The 21,638-nt window shown below is 39.8% G+C and overlaps 6 protein-coding genes across 6 annotated transcripts in view; 3 read left to right on the plus strand and 3 right to left on the minus strand.

Moving 5' to 3' along the window:
- LOC108571961 (nodal modulator 3) overlaps window positions 1-2,738 on the plus strand; it is a 5,052-nt gene extending 2,314 nt beyond the window's left edge. The window contains exons 8-13 of the mRNA XM_017934128.1: window positions 179-644; window positions 712-904; window positions 965-1,110; window positions 1,198-1,321; window positions 1,408-1,770; window positions 1,851-2,738. Of these exons, the coding sequence (XP_017789617.1) occupies window positions 179-644; window positions 712-904; window positions 965-1,110; window positions 1,198-1,321; window positions 1,408-1,770; window positions 1,851-2,561 (2,003 nt within the window). The 3' untranslated portion in view covers window positions 2,562-2,738. The remainder of the gene's footprint in view (window positions 1-178; window positions 645-711; window positions 905-964; window positions 1,111-1,197; window positions 1,322-1,407; window positions 1,771-1,850) is intronic.
- A 55-nt stretch (window positions 2,739-2,793) lies between these two features.
- On the minus strand, window positions 2,794-3,845 carry LOC108571970 (general odorant-binding protein 99b-like). Its single transcript, XM_017934140.1, has 6 exons — window positions 3,632-3,845; window positions 3,492-3,567; window positions 3,335-3,423; window positions 3,150-3,252; window positions 3,015-3,079; window positions 2,794-2,924 (listed from the first exon to the last, which is right to left on the minus strand). The coding sequence occupies exons 1-6, from the start codon at window positions 3,761-3,763 to the stop codon at window positions 2,907-2,909; spliced, it is 483 nt and encodes a 160-aa protein (XP_017789629.1). The 5' UTR covers window positions 3,764-3,845; the 3' UTR covers window positions 2,794-2,906.
- A 403-nt stretch (window positions 3,846-4,248) lies between these two features.
- LOC108572027 (general odorant-binding protein 69a-like) lies at window positions 4,249-5,449 on the minus strand. The gene is made up of 6 exons (XM_017934211.1): window positions 5,309-5,449; window positions 4,994-5,081; window positions 4,861-4,913; window positions 4,654-4,798; window positions 4,403-4,467; window positions 4,249-4,329 (listed from the first exon to the last, which is right to left on the minus strand). The coding sequence occupies exons 1-6, from the start codon at window positions 5,375-5,377 to the stop codon at window positions 4,312-4,314; spliced, it is 438 nt and encodes a 145-aa protein (XP_017789700.1). The 5' UTR covers window positions 5,378-5,449; the 3' UTR covers window positions 4,249-4,311.
- Window positions 5,450-7,226: 1,777 nt separating this feature from the next.
- On the plus strand, window positions 7,227-10,118 carry LOC108572016. The gene is made up of 8 exons (XM_017934199.1): window positions 7,227-7,302; window positions 7,462-7,588; window positions 7,644-7,912; window positions 8,005-8,422; window positions 8,490-8,978; window positions 9,067-9,317; window positions 9,454-9,707; window positions 9,795-10,118. The coding sequence occupies exons 1-8, from the start codon at window positions 7,244-7,246 to the stop codon at window positions 10,115-10,117; spliced, it is 2,190 nt and encodes a 729-aa protein (XP_017789688.1). The 5' UTR covers window positions 7,227-7,243; the 3' UTR covers window position 10,118.
- Window positions 10,119-11,181: 1,063 nt separating this feature from the next.
- LOC108572817 (mitochondrial chaperone BCS1) lies at window positions 11,182-13,089 on the minus strand. Its single transcript, XM_017935136.1, has 7 exons — window positions 12,901-13,089; window positions 12,630-12,821; window positions 12,358-12,497; window positions 12,059-12,253; window positions 11,757-11,990; window positions 11,480-11,650; window positions 11,182-11,396 (listed from the first exon to the last, which is right to left on the minus strand). Exons 1-7 carry the CDS (start codon window positions 13,029-13,031, stop codon window positions 11,182-11,184), a joined length of 1,278 nt encoding a protein of 425 aa, XP_017790625.1. The 5' UTR covers window positions 13,032-13,089.
- Window positions 13,090-13,578: 489 nt separating this feature from the next.
- LOC108572810 (UDP-glucose:glycoprotein glucosyltransferase) lies at window positions 13,579-21,027 on the plus strand. Its single transcript, XM_017935122.1, has 24 exons — window positions 13,579-13,617; window positions 14,014-14,224; window positions 14,295-14,530; window positions 14,590-14,772; window positions 14,844-15,016; window positions 15,141-15,336; window positions 15,421-15,634; window positions 15,721-15,941; window positions 16,028-16,249; window positions 16,344-16,702; window positions 16,778-17,021; window positions 17,110-17,310; window positions 17,392-17,656; window positions 17,777-17,885; window positions 17,969-18,154; window positions 18,234-18,440; window positions 18,509-18,901; window positions 19,069-19,083; window positions 19,275-19,452; window positions 19,529-19,711; window positions 19,972-20,247; window positions 20,321-20,437; window positions 20,527-20,668; window positions 20,746-21,027. The coding sequence occupies exons 1-24, from the start codon at window positions 13,594-13,596 to the stop codon at window positions 20,790-20,792; spliced, it is 4,602 nt and encodes a 1,533-aa protein (XP_017790611.1). The 5' UTR covers window positions 13,579-13,593; the 3' UTR covers window positions 20,793-21,027.
- The last annotated feature ends 611 nt before the right edge of the window (window positions 21,028-21,638 follow it).

Consider the following 21,638-nt stretch of genomic DNA (forward strand, 5'->3'; position numbering starts at 1 on the left):
AATTCTGCAATAATGAGCACGCGTTCAAACAAGCAGGACTATCGGTATAGAAGGGAAAACAAAATCACGAAAAAGGTGATAGAGATTCGAACACGTTCTTATTATCGCAGTGTCCTATCTTTTAATCTATTCGCTCGATGCTACCGTGTATCCTGTGAAGTTGTTTTTCATCGCGCAGATGGTCAGTACCAATTCACGGACGTGTTGCCCGGTCAGTACGAGGTCCTAATAGACAATGATATCTTTTGCTGGGCAAATCCCAGTTACAGAATTTCAGTAACTTCGGAACGATCCGAATTACCGCCGTTCGAACAGACTGGTTTCTCCGTTACTTTCATATCTTCCCACGACACCATGGTCGAATATTCGAAAGTAAACGAATCGAAGAAATTAGCATTGGCTTTGAACAAAGGGAGCACTAAACATTGCGTATCTGAACCTGGAATGTACACTTTTGCCCCTAGAAGTTGTCACGTTTACGAAAAATCGTCTTACACATGGGATACCAGTACTCTTAATCCTGTTCTGTTACATTCGACGGAACACAGACACAAAGGATACATTGTATCCCGTTCCGTGTCAGACGGAATTAAAGTGAAGATCGAAAATGCAGCGGGAGATTCTACAGCGATAAATACAAAGACGTACGCTATTCGTTACTTCTTTCGTATCTCTGATTACGTTGTTAATGTTCTTATCTCAATCACGTAGGCTCGGACCGTTAAAGTGGAAGCAACAGAAATCCTCGTACAAGTACGAATTCGAGTTCGAAGCGAAGACGGATAACGTCTATACTATTACACCGTTATCGGACATTCTCCTATTTAGCCCGGCATCGTTGAAGGTGCTGGGCGTGAACGATTGCCAGGACGATATCGCTACGTTCGATGGTGATTTAGGAAAGGTAATGAATCATGTTGAAACATGTTTGGCGGGTGACGAAACTAAAAATTGTCGCGTGTAGATCATCGCTGGTAGAATTAATCCGCCGTTGAAGGGAGTTACCGTGGAAATATTTGGCAAGGATAAATCTTCACCGATACACACGCTGGTGACGGAAAACGATGGAACGTACGCTATCGGTCCTTTGGACGGCAAAATAAAGTACAGGTATACGCTCATTTCCCTCTTCTTTTTCATCCGTTTCCTGTGCATATACAAATATACGTTTAATCTCTTGATTCCTCGACGAATCAGCGTGACTGCGGAAAAGGAGGGATTCGTAATCACAGGACCTGACGCCGACGGTGTATTTTCCGCTCACAAATTGGCCGAAATTATCGTACAGGTGTCCGATCAAGCCGACAACATTTCGTTGCAAGTGCGTTTTACACTCTAACACGAATCATAAAAAGGAGAAGGAAGTAGTTTTATGGGAATAATTTTGTTTATTCGTAATAATGCCAGGGTGTCCTATTGTCTTTGTCCGGTGGGCAAAGTTATCGAAAGAACAGCATAACCGGCGAAGATGGAAAATTAATCTTCAACTCTCTGTCACCTGGCGAATATTATTTGAGACCAATGATGAAGGAGTACCGTTTCGATCCTCCGTCGAAAATGATCAAAGTTGTGGAAGGTGCGACAGTAAAAGTAAGTCTTTTCGGGAAGAGGGTGGCGTTCAGCGCGTACGGTTCTGTCACGTCCCTAAACGGCGAACCGGAAGCTGGATTACTGGTTGAAGTTCAAGGACAAGGAGATTGCGACAATCTTCAGGAGGAGGCCACCACCGAAGAGAACGGTAGCTTTCGAATCAGAGGGCTTCAACCGACGGTAAGCGTAAATTTCGATCGATTTATCGTTTATCGTTTATCCGTTCCTAACTGGTCGTTCGTTACGTTTTTCGTACACAGTGCACTTATGCTTTCCGGCTGAAACCGAATGCCGAAGTTAATTCGCACATCCAGCGTACTAGTCCTGTCTCTACATCGGTGCAGACTTCGACGGACATTCGAGGTCTTCGATTGGTTGCGTTTCATCCGATATCTCGCACCGACGTTTCCGTACACGTGGTGTCCGCGCAACCGGAACACTATCGTACATTAAAGGTGAAACTTTGCAGAGAAGACACGCCCGTGTCTCCGTTACATACGGCGAAATTAGAGGCTCCGCAGCTGAACAAGGTCGGTGGTAGCGCGTACAACGCTGGCTTCCTCGTGCATCTGCCTCCGTTGCAGGCGGACGGGAGAAAATACTCTGTGCAATTGGAGTCTTCTCTGTCCCATACGTTGCACAAGTATAAAACCGCTCCGTTTTACTTCGAAGCGAATTCCTCGTTCAAGTACGTGAAACTGACGTTCAACGCGGAACGAAAGGTTGACCAGAGCGACATGAACCAAACGTCCGTAGTCGCGTTACCTTTCATCATGCTCGTTACCGTCGCGTTCTTCAATCGCGAAAGACTGTGGCTGTGGTTGAACGCATTGGTCGAAAGGTGGTCGAAACCGGTACCGAACACGAGAACTCCGACACAAGCTGTTCCGATCGATCCAAGAGCGGACGACATCATAGTCGAGCAAATAATGAACATTAACAAGAGAAAAATCAAGCCGCGCAAGATGTAACCACCGTGACCAATTTTTTAATCCTGTCTATTACCCACCGTGTTCACGCTACGCGTTAAGTACTGTACATATGTATGTATAAATATACATAGAGGAGCGATTTAGCGGATATATTTCATCATTGTACCTAACGATTCACGCCGGCATAAATGAACGAACGGCTTTCGGGGCATTCGTAGCGTTCGTAGATAGATTCATATAGATACGTTACTAACCAACACGTCACTTTCATGGATAATCATGCTTTTATTGCGGGTGCGTGTAACATAACTTGGCTTTGTAATTCATCGAACGATAAATTCTTCTTCGTCGTCGTCGTCGTCGTCGTCGTACGTCTGATCGCGGTCATGGAGCGATAAATGCCTAGAGAAACAGAGAACGATTTTTCGTGAAACGGAACGATGTTGTGCGACTACTATCGTAGCCCTTCGATTAATCGAGAATTGGATTTACCATAGGATTCACATTGAACATGCATCTCATAAAGTTAAAAGCCTTCTCGCATTTATCCGTTGCGTCTAAAAGAATGAAAAAAAGAGAGAGAAAAGGATTATTCGTCAAGTGGTTGCAAGTGGTTGGAACACTTACCAATTTCGTTACAACTATCGACCATGTCGTTGCCTATTTCTTTGTAAGGATCCGGAATCATTTTTTTCAGTAAATTGTAGTTTATCCTACCATTCTTGTCCATCTGTTTCAAATAAAACGACAACCCGTTACTTACTGCACGCGACGCGACGACAAACGAAACTCGCGAATACACAAATTTATACCATGTTAAACTTCTCGAGGGCGCATTTGAAGTAACATTTCAATCGATTGTCATCGGGAAATTCTCCATACTCCGTACCCTCGATCATCTCTGAAGAAGAAAATTACCGTTGAGCTTATTTGACACAATAGAACGTTCCGTTAGACTTATTTGCTTACCCAACGTCGCTTTAGTCTCCGCGATACACTTTTTCCTAACGCCAGCTGTCATTTTTCTAAAGTCGTCCGGATCGGCCTTGTTCGTAGAATATTTTCGATCGATTAAGGAGAGAAAGAGGAAAGAACGTTCGGGCACTTACCGAGCCTCCGTAAACGGGAAGAAGTTGCAACATTAACAGGCACGTCGAAATTAGACAAAGTTCTGCGGCTCTCATCTTTCCCTTTAAATCTCCAACGATCGACTGGATCTCGTTATTACGAATTCGTAACATTTATACGCATGCGTTTCTCGCGCCGAGTGGGAAGTAATAATTGGTCAAATTTTCTAATAACACCGTGCAACGACTAAAGAGCGACGGGAATACAAAGTTTAGTGTAAATATATGGTATAACTGGAGATTTTCGAAAGGACGTTGATTACGCGAACTGTTGCTCGTATCGAATACGTCTAAATTGCATACAGAAGTAGAATTGTTCATTTCCGAATAAGAAGCAATAAGCGCAGGTTACGGTTACGCTCGTGCAATTCTTTGTACATATAGAATGGAGGTGAGAAAAGTGTGTTCCGGATGTCATTCGGAGCAAGCATGCGACCTGAATTGGCGAATTAATATTGGCGAGGCGCAGGGAACGGTGAGACGAAAGTAAAACGTAAGCGCGATCAGTGCTTGGCGAATGTTTCCTTTTATTAACGCCTCGTACAGAGAGAGACGTCTACGCTCGTACAAGTACGATTCCATTACATGGCAAAGGGAAAAGGGGGTATAGTTCTTCTTCGAGGATTGTTCCCCTCTTCTCCTTCGATTCACGTGGAATTGGATTAAAAGAGATAGTAAGTCTGGAAGAGGAAAGGGAGAATTGAAGATTGAAAACGAAGGTCCTCTTATTCGCTGAATAAACTTACTACTTACCCGCGGAGACGAAAACGCGTAACACTTATTGAACGTATACGCGTACTCGCAGTTGTCGCCTTTAGCTGAAATAAGGATGGTTAGATCGGTGAGCGGGTGAAATGGTTGCGACTCGACTACTCGATTGATCGTGCGTAATCGAAACTGGATAGAGGAGAAATGGAGCGACAACTATGAACGAATTTCGAAAACGGTCGATCGATCGATATAATGAAAAAAATATGAAATACACTAGATACCGAAATATTTACCGATCCCCTTGCACTCGCTGATCGCTTTCAGAACCTCCGCCCTGTACGCTGGTATTCTTTGAAAGAAGGTAAGCATGCCGCTTAAGCTGAGTTCCCTCTTGTCGTCCACTAGACCGAATTGTTCCCATAAACAATACATGTAACACTGGGAAGCAAAGAAAGCAGCAGCGTTTATTTTCTCCAATGCTAACCGCCACGCATATTTACCTTCAACTCCTGCGTTTGGGGCCATGTGCCGTTCCTCACCGCCTCTATATCCACTGAAACAGAAGAAAGAAAAGAATCGAGGGATGGCTGTGCGCGAGCTGTATACCCTTGCCATTCTATAAAATGATTTTACCTGTCGCCACTCCTGTCTGCGTCTGGCAAGCGTTCACCACGCTGGCTGCGGTCGCGATCATCTCGTCGGAGACGAAACTCGGTCGCGTCTACGGGACATCTTCCTTTTATTCGAGATCGAATCGAATCGAATCGAATGGGATCGGATCACGTGCAACTAATAGATCGCATGCACCGCACCGCACTTATCCTTATCCTTATCCTTATCTATCGGTGATCGCGAGTGAGCGAGCGAGCGTTTCTTTTTCTACCAATTAGTAGTCTTCTTCGAATGCAAGAAATGAGAGAGGACAGAAGAGACAATGTTACTACATACCCCGCAACGAACGACCGCTGGCCGAATCAAGCAGAGAAGCAACAAGCCCAACGATACCGAGCTCCTCATGATTCGCGGACGGGCGAGCGAGCCAACGATCGATCGATCGATCGATCGCAACTTCAGCTTAGCACAAAGCTTTCCAGGGTCTGATGCGAGGGTAATCCAAGACGGTGATGTCGGCGAGCGCGAGGGCGCGACTGAACTTGTGCGACGCACTCGACAGATCGACCACCAAACGGACCAGATCTCTCGTCGGCGTATCGCTCCCGTTTACCACCGAATCGCGCCTGTCGTCGCCACCTTCCTTCCATCCTCCGCGAACTTTCCCTCTATACACACACCATCGTCTCCCGATCGAGAAGCTTTTATGCCTAAAATCTATCCACCCTATTCCCAAATCGATTGTAACGTGATGCAGCATTTTTCAAATCATTCTATCAAACCAACGTTCAAATCTGTAATTAACCAGAGACATCTTTTCAGTCACCAGTCATGGGTGAACGAACCTTTCGATTCTATATAGGCCAGGGTGTTCGCATAAACGCAGATTTGATTGGCGGATGTTACCGTTTTACGAACTGACCCTACGTAATTTCTCTTATCTCCTACACACCCAGCCGATTTAAACGCCTCGTTTCGTTCCTATTCATTCCTCATTTACAAATTACCAACCAACGAAAATTATGCCTATCCACGTTCCCACAACTCTCTACATAGCCCCTCCTTCGAATACTCCTTCCATTTTACCTACTTTTATATGTACCTACTGTATGTAGTATGTCCAACTAAGTACTTACCTATACGATAACATCTGCCTAATAACCCAAGGGAACAATGAAATATTCCCGCCAAAATACGAATATCTAACGCGCGCGAGACCCCCGACAAGTAAGCCAACGAAGCCAGCAATTTCTGGGTCAATACAATTCCGGCGAAGGTGGGCGAATATACCCGAGCTAACCCTGACTAATGTCGTCTCGAGTGCAGTCGTCCTTTAAAATTATTGACCATCGTACACGCGACCGAAACCCATTTCTTCTAATTCACGTGTTTACGTCTACAGAAACAAAATTCGACACAGATCCAGCTAATTCGAACGATAACCGTTCGCTCGCTCGATAACCAACGAAATGTCGCGCCGTTACGCGAATAGTTTTCTCATTTGACATAACCTTTTCGTCGTCTCATGTTTTTCCCGCTGTTCGCCGATCTATAGTCAGCTGATTTATTATTGACGAGAACAACCGTCGTGTACCATTTGTAACATCGTGTCTACTTATTTGATTGAACTTGTGAAAAATACGTTCCATGCGCTATTCCATTCCTTTTCCTCGAAATCTCTCCAACGAGTCGAATTCGTTCAATTATCCAAGAATAAAACGATTTCAACGGACTGTACGGTCGATGACACAGTACAGTCTGACTGAATTAAAATTGACGACACTGTCGCAGTCTCGTGTCAGTTTTCCAACCAGAAACGTTTCCGCTCTTAAATAACCATCTTCGCGACTCTCTTCAAAACAACAACAAACTCCGTAGCGATGCTTCAACGAATTTCGAATCGCGAAAGACAAAGCGAGGTCAAAAGAATCTCAACGGACTGTACAGCCGAAGTTGTATTGACTGCAGCGTTTCTTTCGAGTCAGTGTATTTCGCCTAAAACGAGGTGTACGACGTATATCGAGGGTGAAAATATAAGAAGTTGCCGATGCCCTCTGCCATCGAACAAACCGTCGAAATCAAAGAAGAATTATCCAGGTGAATTTTTCGAATGAAATCGAGTTCGTTGAACGTTCCAATTGCATTCCGTCGACGCCAAGATTTCGTCCCGTTTCTAGTACGGTACGATACGACGATACGATATGCCAAAAGCGAGAAAGAAACAATACCTTTTGAAACTCGTTCGTAGCGGGATTTCGATTGCAAAATAGGATGATTCGATGGAAGTTCTTCGATATTCGAAAATCGCGCGACAAACGAAAACTGCGATCGTAAGAACCTAATTAAAATTTTGAAAAACTTTCTGATAGAGCACTGCCATTGTCACGTGATCCATTCTACTCTTACGTCACTTTACGCGTAAAATTTAAAATTTCATGCAACTCCTTTTCCACTGATTCTTTCTCGTCGTTAAACGGCATAACAACCAGTTTAAAGAACAAAATGGGAAAAACGAGGGGAGTGCACGAAACGACGCCGGAATTGAGGAACCGAATGGTTGGAATGTACGAAGCCGGTTTAGGTCTACGTGAAATCGCAGCCGCTGTAAATTGCTCGGTAAGTATGTTTCAATTCACGAAAAACTAGATTAACGCGACTTTTATTCTTTTAGCAACGCACCGTGAAAAGATGGTTAAACAGATTTGACAAAGAAGGCACGGTGGAAACTCGAGAACGATGCGGACGTAAAAGAGCCACAACATCCGAGCAAGATGAAGCAATTGTACGACTGGCTACACAGACACCGATAACCGCGGCAAAAGCTGTACTTCCTGCCTTAGGGCTAACTTGCTCCGTCGATACTATACGAGAAAGGCTTCACAAGGCTGGCATTCATAATTGGAGTCCTTCGCGAAAGTACATGCAAAGAATTCCGCTCGGGTTAGTTTTCGAGCAACGCGTTATTAACGCTAGTGCTAACAGCAACCAACTATTTTATTCCTATTCCCCACATTCTGCCTCTTCATCCACAGCGATACTGATGGTGCTGCCATTCAGCAACCTGTATGGAGACCCACTGGAACGCAGTTAGGGAAAAAAAAGTCTTCCAAAGAGTCCAATAAGAGCGAAAAGAATACTGCAATAATCAAAAAGAAAAATCCACCCAGAAAAATTAGAGCCAAAGATATATACGTCGGAGATGGTGCACCGGTAGAAAGTGTTAAACCTACCAATGAACAGCACGAGTTTATATACTCCCAACAAAATCCTTCCCAGTCTCAAGCTGGTCAAGTACAAGCAACTGCTCAACCTTTGCAGCAAAATCAAACAGAGTTTGGCAATGCTCTAAGTTTAGTTCAGCAAACGCAACCTATCTATCATCATCCTGGATTAAACATTTCTCAGAGTTGGCCCTTAGATTTAGTACAACCGAGTCATCATTATCCACAGGTTTGTACAACTTGCATTCCTTTCTGTAAACCTTTCTTCCATATGTTAGAATTTTCTCAAATCTTAGGGTCAACCAAATCCGATACCTCATGAACAAGCAGCTTCGTCTCAGCAACTTCAAGAATTACACGTTCAACAAGAGCAACCGCAACACCATATACAACAAGTACAACAAACCATTGTGGATCAAACTCATAATCTTGATCAGCAACAAGGCCAACTTCAAGTAGAAGTTCACCAGCACCAGCACCAGCATCATCATCATGATCATTTACACCCTCAATTAGCTAGTCCGCAATCCAATTCGAATTTAACTTCCGATAATTCTAATACTTGTGGTTCTCAAGATAATAATCAGTCTTCTAGCGTAGAATCTAATCAGAGTAAAGATACATCGAAACAAGGTAACGCGAAAAGTGGATCGCAGAGAAAGAAAAAAAAAGGCGGGAAAGCAAAAGGGACATTGGAAACCAGCGTTGAAATTCGAAATCGTATGATCGGCATGTCTGAAGCCGGTTTATCAACGTTATCTATCGCACTTGCAATCGACAGATCGGTAAGAAGAAACATGTTCGTCTTGATGGATTCACATAATTAAAACCATCTTGAGGATGGCCGTATACGCAATGCTCGTTATTAAATAGGAACGTACCGTTAAAAGATGGTTAGAACGTTGGCACAAAGAAGGCAACGTACAGACTAAGGAAAGAAAGGGTCGCCGGCGAATCACCACTAAAGAGCAAGACGAAGCTATCGTTGCTATGGCTACTCAGCAACCATTAACTGCAGCTAAACACGTTGCGCCTGCCCTAGGATTAAAGTGTAGCGTAGATACGATCAGGGAAAGGCTTCATAAAGCTGGTATACATAGTTGGAAGCTTGGAAAAAAACAGGGGTTAGTATGTAAACAAACAAACAAACATTTTTTAACTCAAGGAGAAAGAGTCAAAAGAGAGAAATATTCTTTGTTACACACGTATACTTTTACATATGTATATACATATATATCAATCATTGATCGATTATTTTAGAGAAGGAAATGCTGTACATACTGTACATCTCTGGCAGCCCAGTGGAAATCGACCAAATAAACCGAAACTACCTGGTGAAAGAAAGAGAAAATCAGGGAATAACAAGAAACGCGACCAAACGTTGAACAATTCGCATAAAAGATTATCCAACAGAAAAAGAAAAACCGAATCCGCTTCGGTGAAAATAGTTCCACCACCGGCAAACATGATACCGGAACAAAGTACGACCTTAACATTCCATAATCCTGGAACAAGTAAGTTGCCAACAATATCTTAACATCGCGCACCACGTTTCACCTGGCAGAAAATATTAATCGATACTTTTCTAAACCACTGTTTAGTGGCAAACTATGTTTCAGGTTCTAGTATAATACAACCTGTTCATAATATTCCCGCACCTACTCCTACGATTGTTCAATCTCAATCGCATCCACCTCCGCCAGCAGCTCCTCCGCCAGCACCGCAATCGATACAGCCAATGGGTTCTATGATGCAACAACAAAGACCCGATTGTCGATTAGCACCAGCTATTGTAGCACCCGTGTCGGGACAAGGAAATACCGGAGTTGCCTATCCATCGTGTATGGTTGGAAGTAATAGTCACGCAGGACATATGGATCAACCAGACCCATTAAATTATGAGCCATACATTTGGAGTTTCTAAGCACCGAGTACATGAGTATAGATCAATTGTAAAATACCAAGTCACTCTTACGATATATACCTATGTATTATATCGTTTCGATATTCAAAATTTTTATATTTTCTATCGCACCGTACCGACGTCTGTTTCAGCAATTAAAACTATTAGCTTTACGTTTATACCGATTACAGTAGGAGCGTAGCGGTGATTTAAAGATTATGCCGTTTACGTGAAAGTATTTTGATATTTTTAACATTGCTCGAAACAACAATAAAAGCCTGACAAAAAATTTAGAACCAAGTAAGTGAATAATGATATATGCCAATTGTGTGGGAGTAGATACACTTTCATCAATTACAATTGATTTTAATATATCCCCGTAATTGCATGCTCTATCTCATTAGGCGTGATAATCCGATCACTGATGATCGAATACTCGACATCCCATGGAACTTGTTGCAAAAGATATCATTATTTTTTTCATCCTTGTCTCGTACATTGAACGTGTACTATTTATGGACTTAACAAATGCAATTACATTAACAAAACGATGGAAAAGTTTTTCTACTAAATCAAAATTCTAAAGAAATGATTGAAAAGTATCATTTATAATGTATTTTTACTAATAGCATTATATTGATTTAAAAAAATCTTTATTTCAAATGAAATTGGTTAAACCAATTGGTATTAACGTGACAGAACACGTTAATATTGTGTAAATATATAACGGTATACGCATATAAAATTACGTAACCGAACAAATCTATTGATAAAAATAAAAGAAAAAGTATACAATGTTTATTTTGCTATGATGTATTTTGTCTTTGAATCGTCATTCACAATGTAGCAATAAAATATGCGAAATAAACGACTGTAAAAATAGAAAATTTCTATTGTATTGTATTATTTTTAAACCTACACGTTAACAAAGTGTTTGGGGAGTTAAAAAAGCCAACTGATTACACAATTCTTAAATACTTCGTATGAATATCTTGACTTTACCACTATATCTATTCGTATCTTTTCCGTACATTGGAATTAACGGTTCTACATTATTCATATTTAATACCTAACAGCACTACTTATCACGTAACGTCCCATATATATGAAACATTTTTCAGTACGTCTGCAGGATTGTTTTTGTGAAACATAAAAAATCCTTGAATTTGTGCCGGGCTAACGTTCCTTTTTTGTGATATCACAATTTTTGTAAATTCCTTGGCAAGTTCACCTGACCTGCCGTCGATATTTTTGTAAAATCTCAAAAACATTTGTTCCACTTGTTTCGCGCTGCACCAGCCTAAAACAGAACATATCGTTCGTTGATTAAATTCGATTACTGCGAAACATTCTAGCAACTCGTCGAATGCTATATACGCATACCTATGTACTCCTTTACATCTACCCTACCCGGCCTAACTAACGCGGGATCTAGTCTTTCTAGATAGTTGGTCGTCATGAACAGAATTCTTGCTTCGGTAGAAGCAACACCGTCCAAACAATTTAATAAACCACTGAACGTAACTCTGTTTAATCCATCATATGCAGCTTTCACTGAAACGAAGCGCACAGAAATAAATAGTATCTTAATTTAAGAGATTAGATTAATGCTGTGCCCAAGCAATTCCACATCGTTGCTTCGAATATTGAAACCACCTACTTTCTTTACTTTCTTCTCGACTAGCAAACGCGGCATCGATATCTTCCAAAAGTATAATAGTTTGTTGAGGAGCTACCGCTAATAAGTGATTTAGTCTATCATCTGTTAAGCCTCGCTCTGACAGATTTAAAACACAAATACCCCGTTCCAATTCACCAGCCAACGCAGTAATGAAAGACGATTTACCGCAACCCGGAGGGCCGTACAGTAAATATCCTCGACGGTATGGAATTCCTACGTAATTAACAAACGTCTTTATTATTTTGCAAACAGCTGTTCCCTTCACAATATCATTTACGTACCGCGATCGCTATACCACGAAGGATTTTTTATAAATTCACAACAATCATTTACTATTCTTTCCGCAACACCTGTGTCTAAGACAACAGAGTCCAGCGGTCTTCGTTTTCTAGCATGTCCAAATTGCCGCCATTCACTTCCCATCGCGGTATACATTATTGTTTTGCCCTCAAACTCCTTTAAAGCCATTTGCCTAGCTGTAAATATATATATATATATATACACATGTGTGTGTGTGTGCGTATTCTCCTTGCATTTGTTCATCATTCTATAATACTAGCCTAGTTAACTGCTCTCTTACCCTCTTCTAAAATATTAAAATATATACTCTTATCCCTTCCAAGAGCTGTAAGTTGTACAGTTTCCCATGGTATACCCATTTGTATATCCAAAGTTTGTTGTTCCCTGGTTCGTTCCACCTTTATCCAATTCCCTTTATATCTATTAATTTAAATAAGAAGGATATCACTTGCATTTACATTCTAATCCATTTCCTTCAAATTATTACATATGAATCTCATACTTGTCAATGTCAGATGACATATTGGAGCGATAAGTACAGTTATTTCTAACCTAATGAAATGTGTTCCAATACTTGGTATAAAATCATATCTAGTTTTTATGTGACCTGTTTCTTTTTGCTCAAAGCTTGTTTCGACAGAAAGGTGTTGCGTTTCCTTCGCACCCTTATTCGTAATCCATTGTAGAACCCATTGGTAGCTTTTATCTCGACATGGAACTTCTAAGGTGATCATATAGTGTCGCCTGTATTTGCAGAAAGTTAAATGTCATATGTGCAAATATGAAAGTGAAACATCAAGTACAATTTATCTATAAATAATACCTAAAAAATATCATTCCAGCTTGCATTCCTTTCCGTAACAAAGCTGCTCCAGCACCTAACCCAAAAAGCCCAAAACCAGCTCCAAAGTAAGGATTATCGGATAAAGTTTGTACATAATCTATTATAGTCATGATGCAACGGTTCTATTCTTTCCAAATGCGATTAACGGTAAAAGGGTTAAATCACTTCTAAGACGCTGCTTCGTAAGTATCAACAACGTTTGACTGCCTTGTATAGTACGTATTATTTTTCATTACGATACGATTAAAATAGCACGGCATAGCCGAAACATATGTATTGTCGTTTACTTATTCTTGCACAATTCGAATAAAGCGTAAAATCATTATAAATAATGAATAAATTTTTTCTAGGTTTCAGAAAAAGTTCTAGGAAATTTTATTAGGTTCTATCGAAAGCACATTGAAAATACTATATTAAATTCATAAACAAAAATAAATTATCAAAAATATACGCCATTCTTGTAAAAAGGAATACGTTGCTTATATTCGATATCTGGCGATCTAACAGGTCGGTCGAGTAATTTGTAAAATTCGTAAATGAGTGCTTCCACGTACAGTATTTAATCGCATACTACGTATTATAGACGTGTCGAATTCTTCCACCGTACGATATTTACCGGCACGTGTTCTGCATGGATTGGCTATCATCGTTACTCCATTCTTCTTTTATAATATGAGTTTTATTATAAATTTAAAGGTATGCAAATTTCATAAAAAAAAAGTACAAATTTTTTCCACGTATTACATTATCAGAAAAATCCATAACTATACTGTGACCATTATTTTTATTCATATTCGCTGATTCCATTGTCTTTTACTTTATTCGACAGTTTAACGTTATTATGAAAAACGAATTGTATAATTCTTTAATTATTCTGAAATAGTGATAATCGAAGATTACAATTGCAACGGTGAATTTTGATCTACGATCGTCATGTAGCAAATCGGAATACAATATTTAACGTTTCGATACTTTAAAGCTATTAACACGCAGCAGTTTTTTTTCGGGGGCATATTTCTGGGAACTAGATCGAATCTTTTACATTTATATTTTTGCATTAAACATTATCGATAATTTTGATATAATTTACAGATGCGGTTGATTGTACCTCTTTATTTTTTACTACTATGTGCAATACATCTTGAAGCAGATAAGAGAGTAAATAAATATGTGACAACTCAAATAGATGCAAAATGGAAAGAAACACCTTTAGCTTTGGAAGCTGCAGAATATTTAAACGACGAAAATCCAAGTTACTTTTGGAAATTCATAGATACCTTTGCCAATTATGATATGAGAAATGGTAATTTTTAGCTAATTTACCATTGTTAAATTGTGAGTAATATAATTTCATATTTCTTTATTTTCCGTAGCCACAGAAAAAGATAACTACAATGCTGTTATTGCATTTACCAAGAAATATTTGTCATCATCAGAAGTAGCATTATTAAAGTTAGGATTATCTTTACGCATTTATTCAGCACGAGTTGAGATGTTTACTCAAATGGCAGAAAATAAGAATATTTCTATACTTGATTGTTATAATGTAGCAGATGTTGGTGGAAGATTTACTTGTTCTTTGGAAGAATTGGAAGAGCTAGCCAGTCAGGTGAATAGTGCATAAACTTTTTGCTGTAAAATATGTATATCTAATCGTTTATTTTACAGGAAACTTGGTTAATACCAGATACCTATAGTGTAGATCATCGTTATCATGCTTCTCAACAGTCGGAAAAAATTATTATACTATATGGTCAAGTTGGAACACCAAAATTCTCAGATTTTCACGAAAAATTAAAAGCTCTTGCAGAAACCAATGGAATCACTTACATCTTGCGGCATTATTTAAAGGTACATTGTAAGTTACATTTAACATAGCATTAATAACAAACATTTAACATTATTTCCTATGGTATATGCAGGATAGAGTAGACAGAAATGTACGTTTGTCAGGGTATGGTGCAGAACTACAAATGAAGTCTACAGAATATAAAGCAACAGACGATTCAGATATCAAAGATAACGCAGACAAAGACTCGGAAACTGCTAATGACAGCACGGAGGAAGTAGATGGAATTAATTTTATGACTTTAAAGTAAAGTGATTATATTCTTAATGCACCCTTTGCAAAAATATGAAATACGCTGCTTAATTCAAAGTGTATATGTTTAATTTAGTATATATTTAGTACATTTCATAATATAGTTTAATCATTTTAGAAATTTATATCCTGATAAACAGACAGAGTTGGATAAATTACAAACTCACATGCTTGAAACTAGTCATGAAATTGGTGCTTTAAAGGTGTGGCAATTTCAAGAATTAAGTCATCAAGCAGCTGAGAGAATAATGAATTCTCCTACGAGCGAAGCGATTAACGTTCTAACGGATATTTCGCAAAATTTTCCGATGCAGGTACATACGTTTTTATGATTTCAGCAAGGTTATCCCGATCGTTTGATTTGCTCTAATAAATGATGATTTTTAATTGGTTCGAAGGCAAAATCTTTAATTAGAACAAAAGTAAATGTCGAAATGAAGAAAGAAATGAAACTGAATCAAGCAATGTTTTCTACGAGCTTAAATATACAAGCTACGGATACTGCACTTTTCATAAATGGACTGTTTTTCGATTTGGAAGCAGTAGATGCGCTCAGTCTTTTGGAATCATTAAGAAGCGAATTAAGAGTAATGGAATCCCTTCGTAAGATCGGTAAGACAATGTGCTATATACTAGCAGATAACACATTAGACGTGGAAAGGAAGATATTCTCGTGTTAATGGACTTTTCCATTATAGGATTTAGTAACAAAGAGATGAGCACATTGTTGGCTTTGGATTTATCCACTAATATGGATAAACAAGAATTCGCAATAGACATTCGGGATTCGGCTATAATTTGGGTAAACGATATCGAACAGGATTCGGCTTACGAGAGATGGCCATCGTCGATAACGGAACTATTAAGACCAATTTTTCCTGGAATGCTTAGAGATATTCGAAAAAATTTGTACAATCTGGTTTGTAAATCATTTAAAGTAATTAGAATGAATGGAATAATGAAAAGGCGCAAGCTTATTTAAAAATTGTGTACCTACTTCGACAGGTACTAATTGTCGATCCTTTAAGCGCAGAATCTACATCTTTGATAACTTTAGCACAATCTCTATATTTACATACCGCACCACTACGTGTAGGTTTCGTCTTTGTAACGAACTACGATACTTCTACAACTGGCTTGACCGACGCTAGCGTCGCTGTTAATAACGTGTATCATTACTTTGCGGAAGCTAAAGGATCGGAACATGCATTACAATTTCTAATAGACGTAAGACTTTACGGTATTCAATCATTCCGCGTGTATATCCATGATTTCTATGTAATTAACTAAACTTGCCAATACGCGGTGCGTTCTGTTTTAGCTGGGAAATTATATCGGACCAGAGGGAGTAGATGTAGAGGACGTAAAAAGAGCTGTAAGAGCGCAAGATTCGTCTGCTAACATAAATTATATCCTCGGCGAAGAATCTGAATACGATGTAGGGCGTCATTTAGCCAGCGACTTTGTAAAGCGGTCAGGTTTCAAGAAATTTCCCCAAGCTTTACTCAACGGAGTACCTTTACCTTCCGATCAGTTAAACGCCGATTCGTTCGAAGAAGTTGTCCTATCTACAATTATGTCACAAGCGCATACATTGCAAAAAGCAGTTTACCGAGGAGAATTAACCCAAGGAGACGACGTGGTAGATTATATCATGAATCAGCCGAACGTTATGCCTCGGTACGAAACTTTCAAATAGACGATATTTCCAATTTCACTTCCACCCATTTATATTTCTCTGGTTTCATGTGGTAGCTTAAACGAGAGAATATTAAAACCAGAAAAGCACACATGGCTGAACTTAATCGGAACTGTACCCAGCGACGAAGATTACAGCAAATGGAGCCCTCAAGATTTATCGACTTGGTTAATGAACAAAATGCGTTATATGTATGTACCACGTCGTACAAGCGTACACCATTTGTACACCTTTTGGGTTGTGACAGATTTAAACGACTCAACAGGTAGACAGTTACTGCGCGAAGCACTGGACCACATGGTAAGTATAATTACCTCACTCACTTTCTTACTTACTCATGTAATTATAGACCAAAGGGAAATGAAAATATTGCGACCATGTGATACAGGAATCGAACGGAGACGTCAGAATTACCGTAATTGTTAATCCGCTTCTTGACACAAACGATGTTGATAATACGGTTGACATTAATCAAATAGTACTGGCTGCACTAAATGGCCTTCCGATAGAAAAGGCTATGCGTTTTATTCGTAACATGATTAAGGAAGACGTTGTCAGCGATATCGTGAGCGGTACATTTGACATAGAGGTGACTACTCCTTTTTGAAAGTTAGCGAGTGTTGAAAAACAATAATGATCGTTTTGATTGATAAATTAATTATAAAATTAGGAGGAGGATGTAAGGGAAGAATTGAAAAAACAAACGGATGAGTTGACTGTGCATCGTCGATACGTTAAGATGGTACTGAACCTGGAAAAAGGAACAAGAGCGATCGTGTGTAACGGACGACTAATCGGTCCTTTAGATGTCGGTGAAGAATTTACAAGCGAGGATTTTTCGCTATTGGAAAGATTCAGTCAAAGTACTTACGACGACAAGTTGTTTAAGAAATTAATAAAGGGCCAGTTATTGGAGAACGAGGACGATGAGTACGGTACGAAAGCTAAACGAACGATGAAAATATGTATAATTTAAAGCATCGATAATTATATAGTAGGGAGACCGTGAAATTATTTCAACGATTGTTTCCTTTTGTTTACTTTGTTTTTCTCAGAAAGGAACGAAATCACAGATGACATGCTGATGAAGATTACATCGTTATTAGCATCGCACCCTCAAACTCGAAGTCGATTCCATGTTCCTTTCCACGGTGAAGACTATAGGTAAGTATGTGCAAGTGAGAATAGAAAGACGGACGAGTAAATATGTACGCATCGTTTTATGTTTTGCTTCTGAAAATATTTAGCGTCATAAAGGTTCCAGCAGCGAATCCCGATCAAGTGGCGTTCAATTTAGTCGCTATCGTCGATCCGGTATCTCGCGGTGCTCAAAAATTAGGTCCAATATTAAAGACACTTCAACGGTCTTTAAACTGTTACATTACAGTGTTTTTAAATTGTTTGGACAAGAATAGCGATATGCCGTTGAAAAGGTATTCCAATTTCCATTTCACACACACACACACACACAGTTATTAATTTTGCTTATTAATTTCATTTGGATTATTTCAGCTTTTATCGTTACGTATTTGAACCCCACTTACAATTCTCCTCCGACGGAGGTATCAACGGAGCCATAGCAAAATTTACGAAATTGCCGACTTCATCTCTCTTGACACAGTATATTCATGCGCCAGAAAATTGGTTGGTAGAAGTGGTTAGGAGCGTTTACGATTTAGATAACATCAAATTGGACAATGTAGCAATTGGAGTACACAGGTAAGTGCACCGTGCAAGAGAAAAATGTCTATAAATATAAATGGTATATTTATCACTGGTCGTTACAGTGAATTCGAATTGGAGCATTTACTACTGGAGGGTCATTGTTTCGAAGCAGTAATGGGAAATCCTCCGCGTGGTCTACAAATTACGTTGGGGACGGAAAAGCAACCGTTAATGGTGGATACTATAGTAATGGCAAACTTGGGATATTTTCAACTTAAAGCAAACCCAGGGGAATGGGTGTTGCGTCTCCGACAGGGACGATCGGCAGAAATCTACGATTTCACAACCATCAGTGGCCAAGACGTTTTACAAAACGGCAACGACGTAAAAGTTGTAATAAGTTCGCTAAGAAGTCACGTGCTGAAAGTGAAAGTCTCGAAGAAACCGGACAAAGTTGGAATGGATCTTTTATCGGAAGACGATAAAAGTTCCGGCTTATGGAACTCAATCTCTAGGTACGTAAAACTTGTGTTGTTCTCCCCTTTCAGTCGATCGCGTATCGACCATCTCGATTTAGACTCGCTTCAAACTCGTTGGCGCTAAGTAAAAATATGCAATACTTTTAGCACGTCGTTCGGTTATCCTCTAACTTTAATTTCTATTTATTCTCTTTTTTTTTTAGCTTTTCCAAATTTTGGTAAGCTTTCCACAACCACATTTAAATATCATCGCATAACGCATACTCGCCATAACGCGTAGAAATAAATATTTTAACGACTGTCCTGTAGTTGAAACGGACGTTGTCTGTCGTAGAAGTAATTTTCAAAAAAGAACAACACTTTATTTCCTACTTCTGCCTCTTAATCTTGTTTCTCTCCTCGAAATTAGGACATTTACGGCAACGGACGATAGCGACGATCAGGACGAAAAGTTAAACATCTTCTCCCTAGCCTCTGGTCACTTGTACGAGAGATTTCTGAAAATTATGATGTTGAGCGTCATAAAGCAAACTAAAAGTCCCGTGAAATTTTGGTTCCTGAAAAACTATCTTTCGCCGACGTTAAAAGTAAGCGATTATATGCGTGGAATGGAGTTAACAAATGTAGCGCGGTAACTAACAAACAAAATGAACCTTTCGCTAGGATTTCTTGCCGCACATGGCAAAGGAGTACGGTTTCGAATACGAACTCGTCCAATACAAGTGGCCTCGTTGGCTTCATCAACAAACCGAGAAGCAGAGAACCATATGGGGCTACAAAATACTATTTTTGGACGTATTGTTTCCGTTAAACGTTAAAAAAATAATATTCGTCGATGCTGATCAGGTATAAGAATTGTGAGCGATCTATTACATTAGCTTCTCCTTCTCCTCCTTTCTCTTCTTCTTCTTCTTCTTCTTCTTCTTCTTCTTCTTCTTCTTCTTCTTCTTCTTCTTCTTCTTCTTCTTCTTCTTCTTCTTCTTCTTCTTCTTCTTCTTCTTCTTCTTCTTCTTCTTCTTCTTCTTCTCCTCCTTTCTCTTGTTGTTGTTGTTGTTGTTATAGAGGGATTTTGTTATTACTTATTTGTAACGCGACGTTGTTGTCAGGTTGTGAGGGCGGATTTAAAAGAATTAGCGACCATGGATCTCGGCGGTGCACCGTATGCGTACACTCCGTTCTGTGACAGTAGAACAGAAATGGATGGATTCAGGTTTTGGAAGCAAGGCTACTGGCGAAATCACTTACAAGGACGCGCGTATCACATCAGTGCTCTGTACGTGGTGGACTTGAAACGATTCCGACGCATCGCAGCTGGAGATAGATTGCGGGGACAGTATCAAGCACTGAGCCAAGATCCCAACAGTTTAGCCAATCTCGACCAAGTTCGTACGATAGAGATATTAAAATCATATAAGAAACTAACGTACGATCGTTACAAATAGCGTTACATTCCAGGATCTCCCTAATAACATGATTCACCAAGTGGGTATTAAAACGTTGCCGCAAGAATGGTTGTGGTGCGAAACTTGGTGCGACGATACATCCAAGAAATACGCTAAAACTATAGATTTAGTTAGTATAGTTTACCGATTGGCATGATAGATTAGCAATGGGAAACTTGAACGATTCTGATTCAACCATATTTCGTTGTTCTATCGTAGTGTAACAACCCGATGACTAAAGAAGCCAAGTTACAAGCTGCCGTACGTATTTTACCGGAATGGGTTGGATACGACGAAGAAATAAAAATGTTGCAATTGAAGCTAGAGAACGAGAATAGACAAATGGAGAAAGAAGAGAACGGTACAATATATGGTCGATTACTACGATATATCTACATTTCCGTTTGTTTCTTTTTACTGTTACTCTCTTTGTTTTAGATATACTCGAAGATTCGGAAGATTTCACGAAGCACGTAGAATTGTAAGTCAAAGTGGCACAAAGTGCGAGGAATGTTGTCGAAACGAAAGAGAAGAGACGAGACGAGACGAGACGAGAAGAGAAGAAAAATGGAACTTTTTTACATACACTTAAAATTTGAACCCGTCACTTTTTTATGCTCGTAAGGTGATTGTTGAAGCAAGACTCGATTCTTTCGATCGATACACTGGAAGCCACAGAGAACTAACAGCGAACACTGCGGAACAAGTTGGAACGTGAAACGCGCGACTACATTCGAGAGTTTGGTGAAAGATCAAGTTATTCGGATTGGACGAATCGTTGTTGTCGCAGTATTATAGTAGTTAATCGTAGACACTGAACTATGTTCGTGTGGTGGCCACGATTGTGATTTTCTATTGTCTACTTTATTGTCGTGAGAAATAAAGTTGTAACGTTTGTAAACTACCTTCTACGAATATATACATACATACGTTCCTGCTGCGAGCGAATGCTTGGCATATAAAGAAGACACGTTGAACGCGTGCCCTTCGATTCTTACTTTTGTTGTTTGCTCGAGAATAAAGAACGAGGCGAAATCGATCAGTATTCTCGCGAAGGTACACATACGTCGAGGCACGAGGACAAAGAGGAACGTTTTCATTGATTACAACACCATTTCAATTCAAGTATCAAACGAATCTCTCGATACTCGGATGGAGAACGCGAGGACGATCGACTAATTGAAGAATGGGTAAACGTAACGAAGAAACTGATCTTATTTCGCTACTAATGACATCTTCCGTCGATAGAAAAACATACGCGCGCGGTAGATTGGTCGCGCGCGCAAGCCAAGCGAACTAGGCATTTATCGCGCTTCACGTTTTCTCGTTCG

The sequence above is a fragment of the Habropoda laboriosa genome, unplaced genomic scaffold (genome assembly GCF_001263275.1).
Source record: "Habropoda laboriosa isolate 0110345459 unplaced genomic scaffold, ASM126327v1 scaffold34, whole genome shotgun sequence".
Taxonomy (NCBI): Eukaryota; Metazoa; Arthropoda; class Insecta; order Hymenoptera; family Apidae; genus Habropoda; species Habropoda laboriosa.

What these genes read in the sequence shown, in the direction of transcription:
- LOC108571970 (XM_017934140.1), bottom strand. Translation starts at nt 3,763, where the DNA reads ATGTTACGAATTCGTAATAACGAGATCCAGTCGATCGTTGGAGATTTA. An exon ending in GGAGACTAAAGCGACGTTGG is followed by an intron (nt 3,424 to 3,491) that starts GTAAGCAAATAA and finishes TTTCTTCTTCAG; the next exon opens with AGATGATCGAGGGTACGGAG. An exon ending in CGATAGTTGTAACGAAATTG is followed by an intron (nt 3,080 to 3,149) that starts GTAAGTGTTCCA and finishes TCATTCTTTTAG; the next exon opens with ACGCAACGGATAAATGCGAG.
- LOC108572027 (XM_017934211.1), bottom strand. Translation starts at nt 5,377, where the DNA reads ATGAGGAGCTCGGTATCGTTGGGCTTGTTGCTTCTCTGCTTGATTCGG. An exon ending in CAGCGGTCGTTCGTTGCGGG is followed by an intron (nt 5,082 to 5,308) that starts GTATGTAGTAAC and finishes GATGTCCCGTAG; the next exon opens with ACGCGACCGAGTTTCGTCTC. An exon ending in CAGCGAGTGCAAGGGGATCG is followed by an intron (nt 4,468 to 4,653) that starts GTAAATATTTCG and finishes TCCTTATTTCAG; the next exon opens with CTAAAGGCGACAACTGCGAG.
- LOC108572016 (XM_017934199.1), top strand. Translation starts at nt 7,244, where the DNA reads ATGATTCGATGGAAGTTCTTCGATATTCGAAAATCGCGCGACAAACGA. An exon ending in CGAGTCATCATTATCCACAG is followed by an intron (nt 8,423 to 8,489) that starts GTTTGTACAACT and finishes CTCAAATCTTAG; the next exon opens with GGTCAACCAAATCCGATACC. An exon ending in CACTTGCAATCGACAGATCG is followed by an intron (nt 8,979 to 9,066) that starts GTAAGAAGAAAC and finishes GTTATTAAATAG; the next exon opens with GAACGTACCGTTAAAAGATG.
- LOC108572817 (XM_017935136.1), bottom strand. Translation starts at nt 13,031, where the DNA reads ATGACTATAATAGATTATGTACAAACTTTATCCGATAATCCTTACTTT. An exon ending in ATTGGAACACATTTCATTAG is followed by an intron (nt 12,498 to 12,629) that starts GTTAGAAATAAC and finishes TTAAATTAATAG; the next exon opens with ATATAAAGGGAATTGGATAA. An exon ending in AGATGTAAAGGAGTACATAG is followed by an intron (nt 11,397 to 11,479) that starts GTATGCGTATAT and finishes GTTCTGTTTTAG; the next exon opens with GCTGGTGCAGCGCGAAACAA.
- LOC108572810 (XM_017935122.1), top strand. Translation starts at nt 13,594, where the DNA reads ATGAGTTTTATTATAAATTTAAAG. An exon ending in TGGAAGAGCTAGCCAGTCAG is followed by an intron (nt 14,531 to 14,589) that starts GTGAATAGTGCA and finishes TTTATTTTACAG; the next exon opens with GAAACTTGGTTAATACCAGA. An exon ending in ATCTTTCGCCGACGTTAAAA is followed by an intron (nt 19,453 to 19,528) that starts GTAAGCGATTAT and finishes ACCTTTCGCTAG; the next exon opens with GATTTCTTGCCGCACATGGC.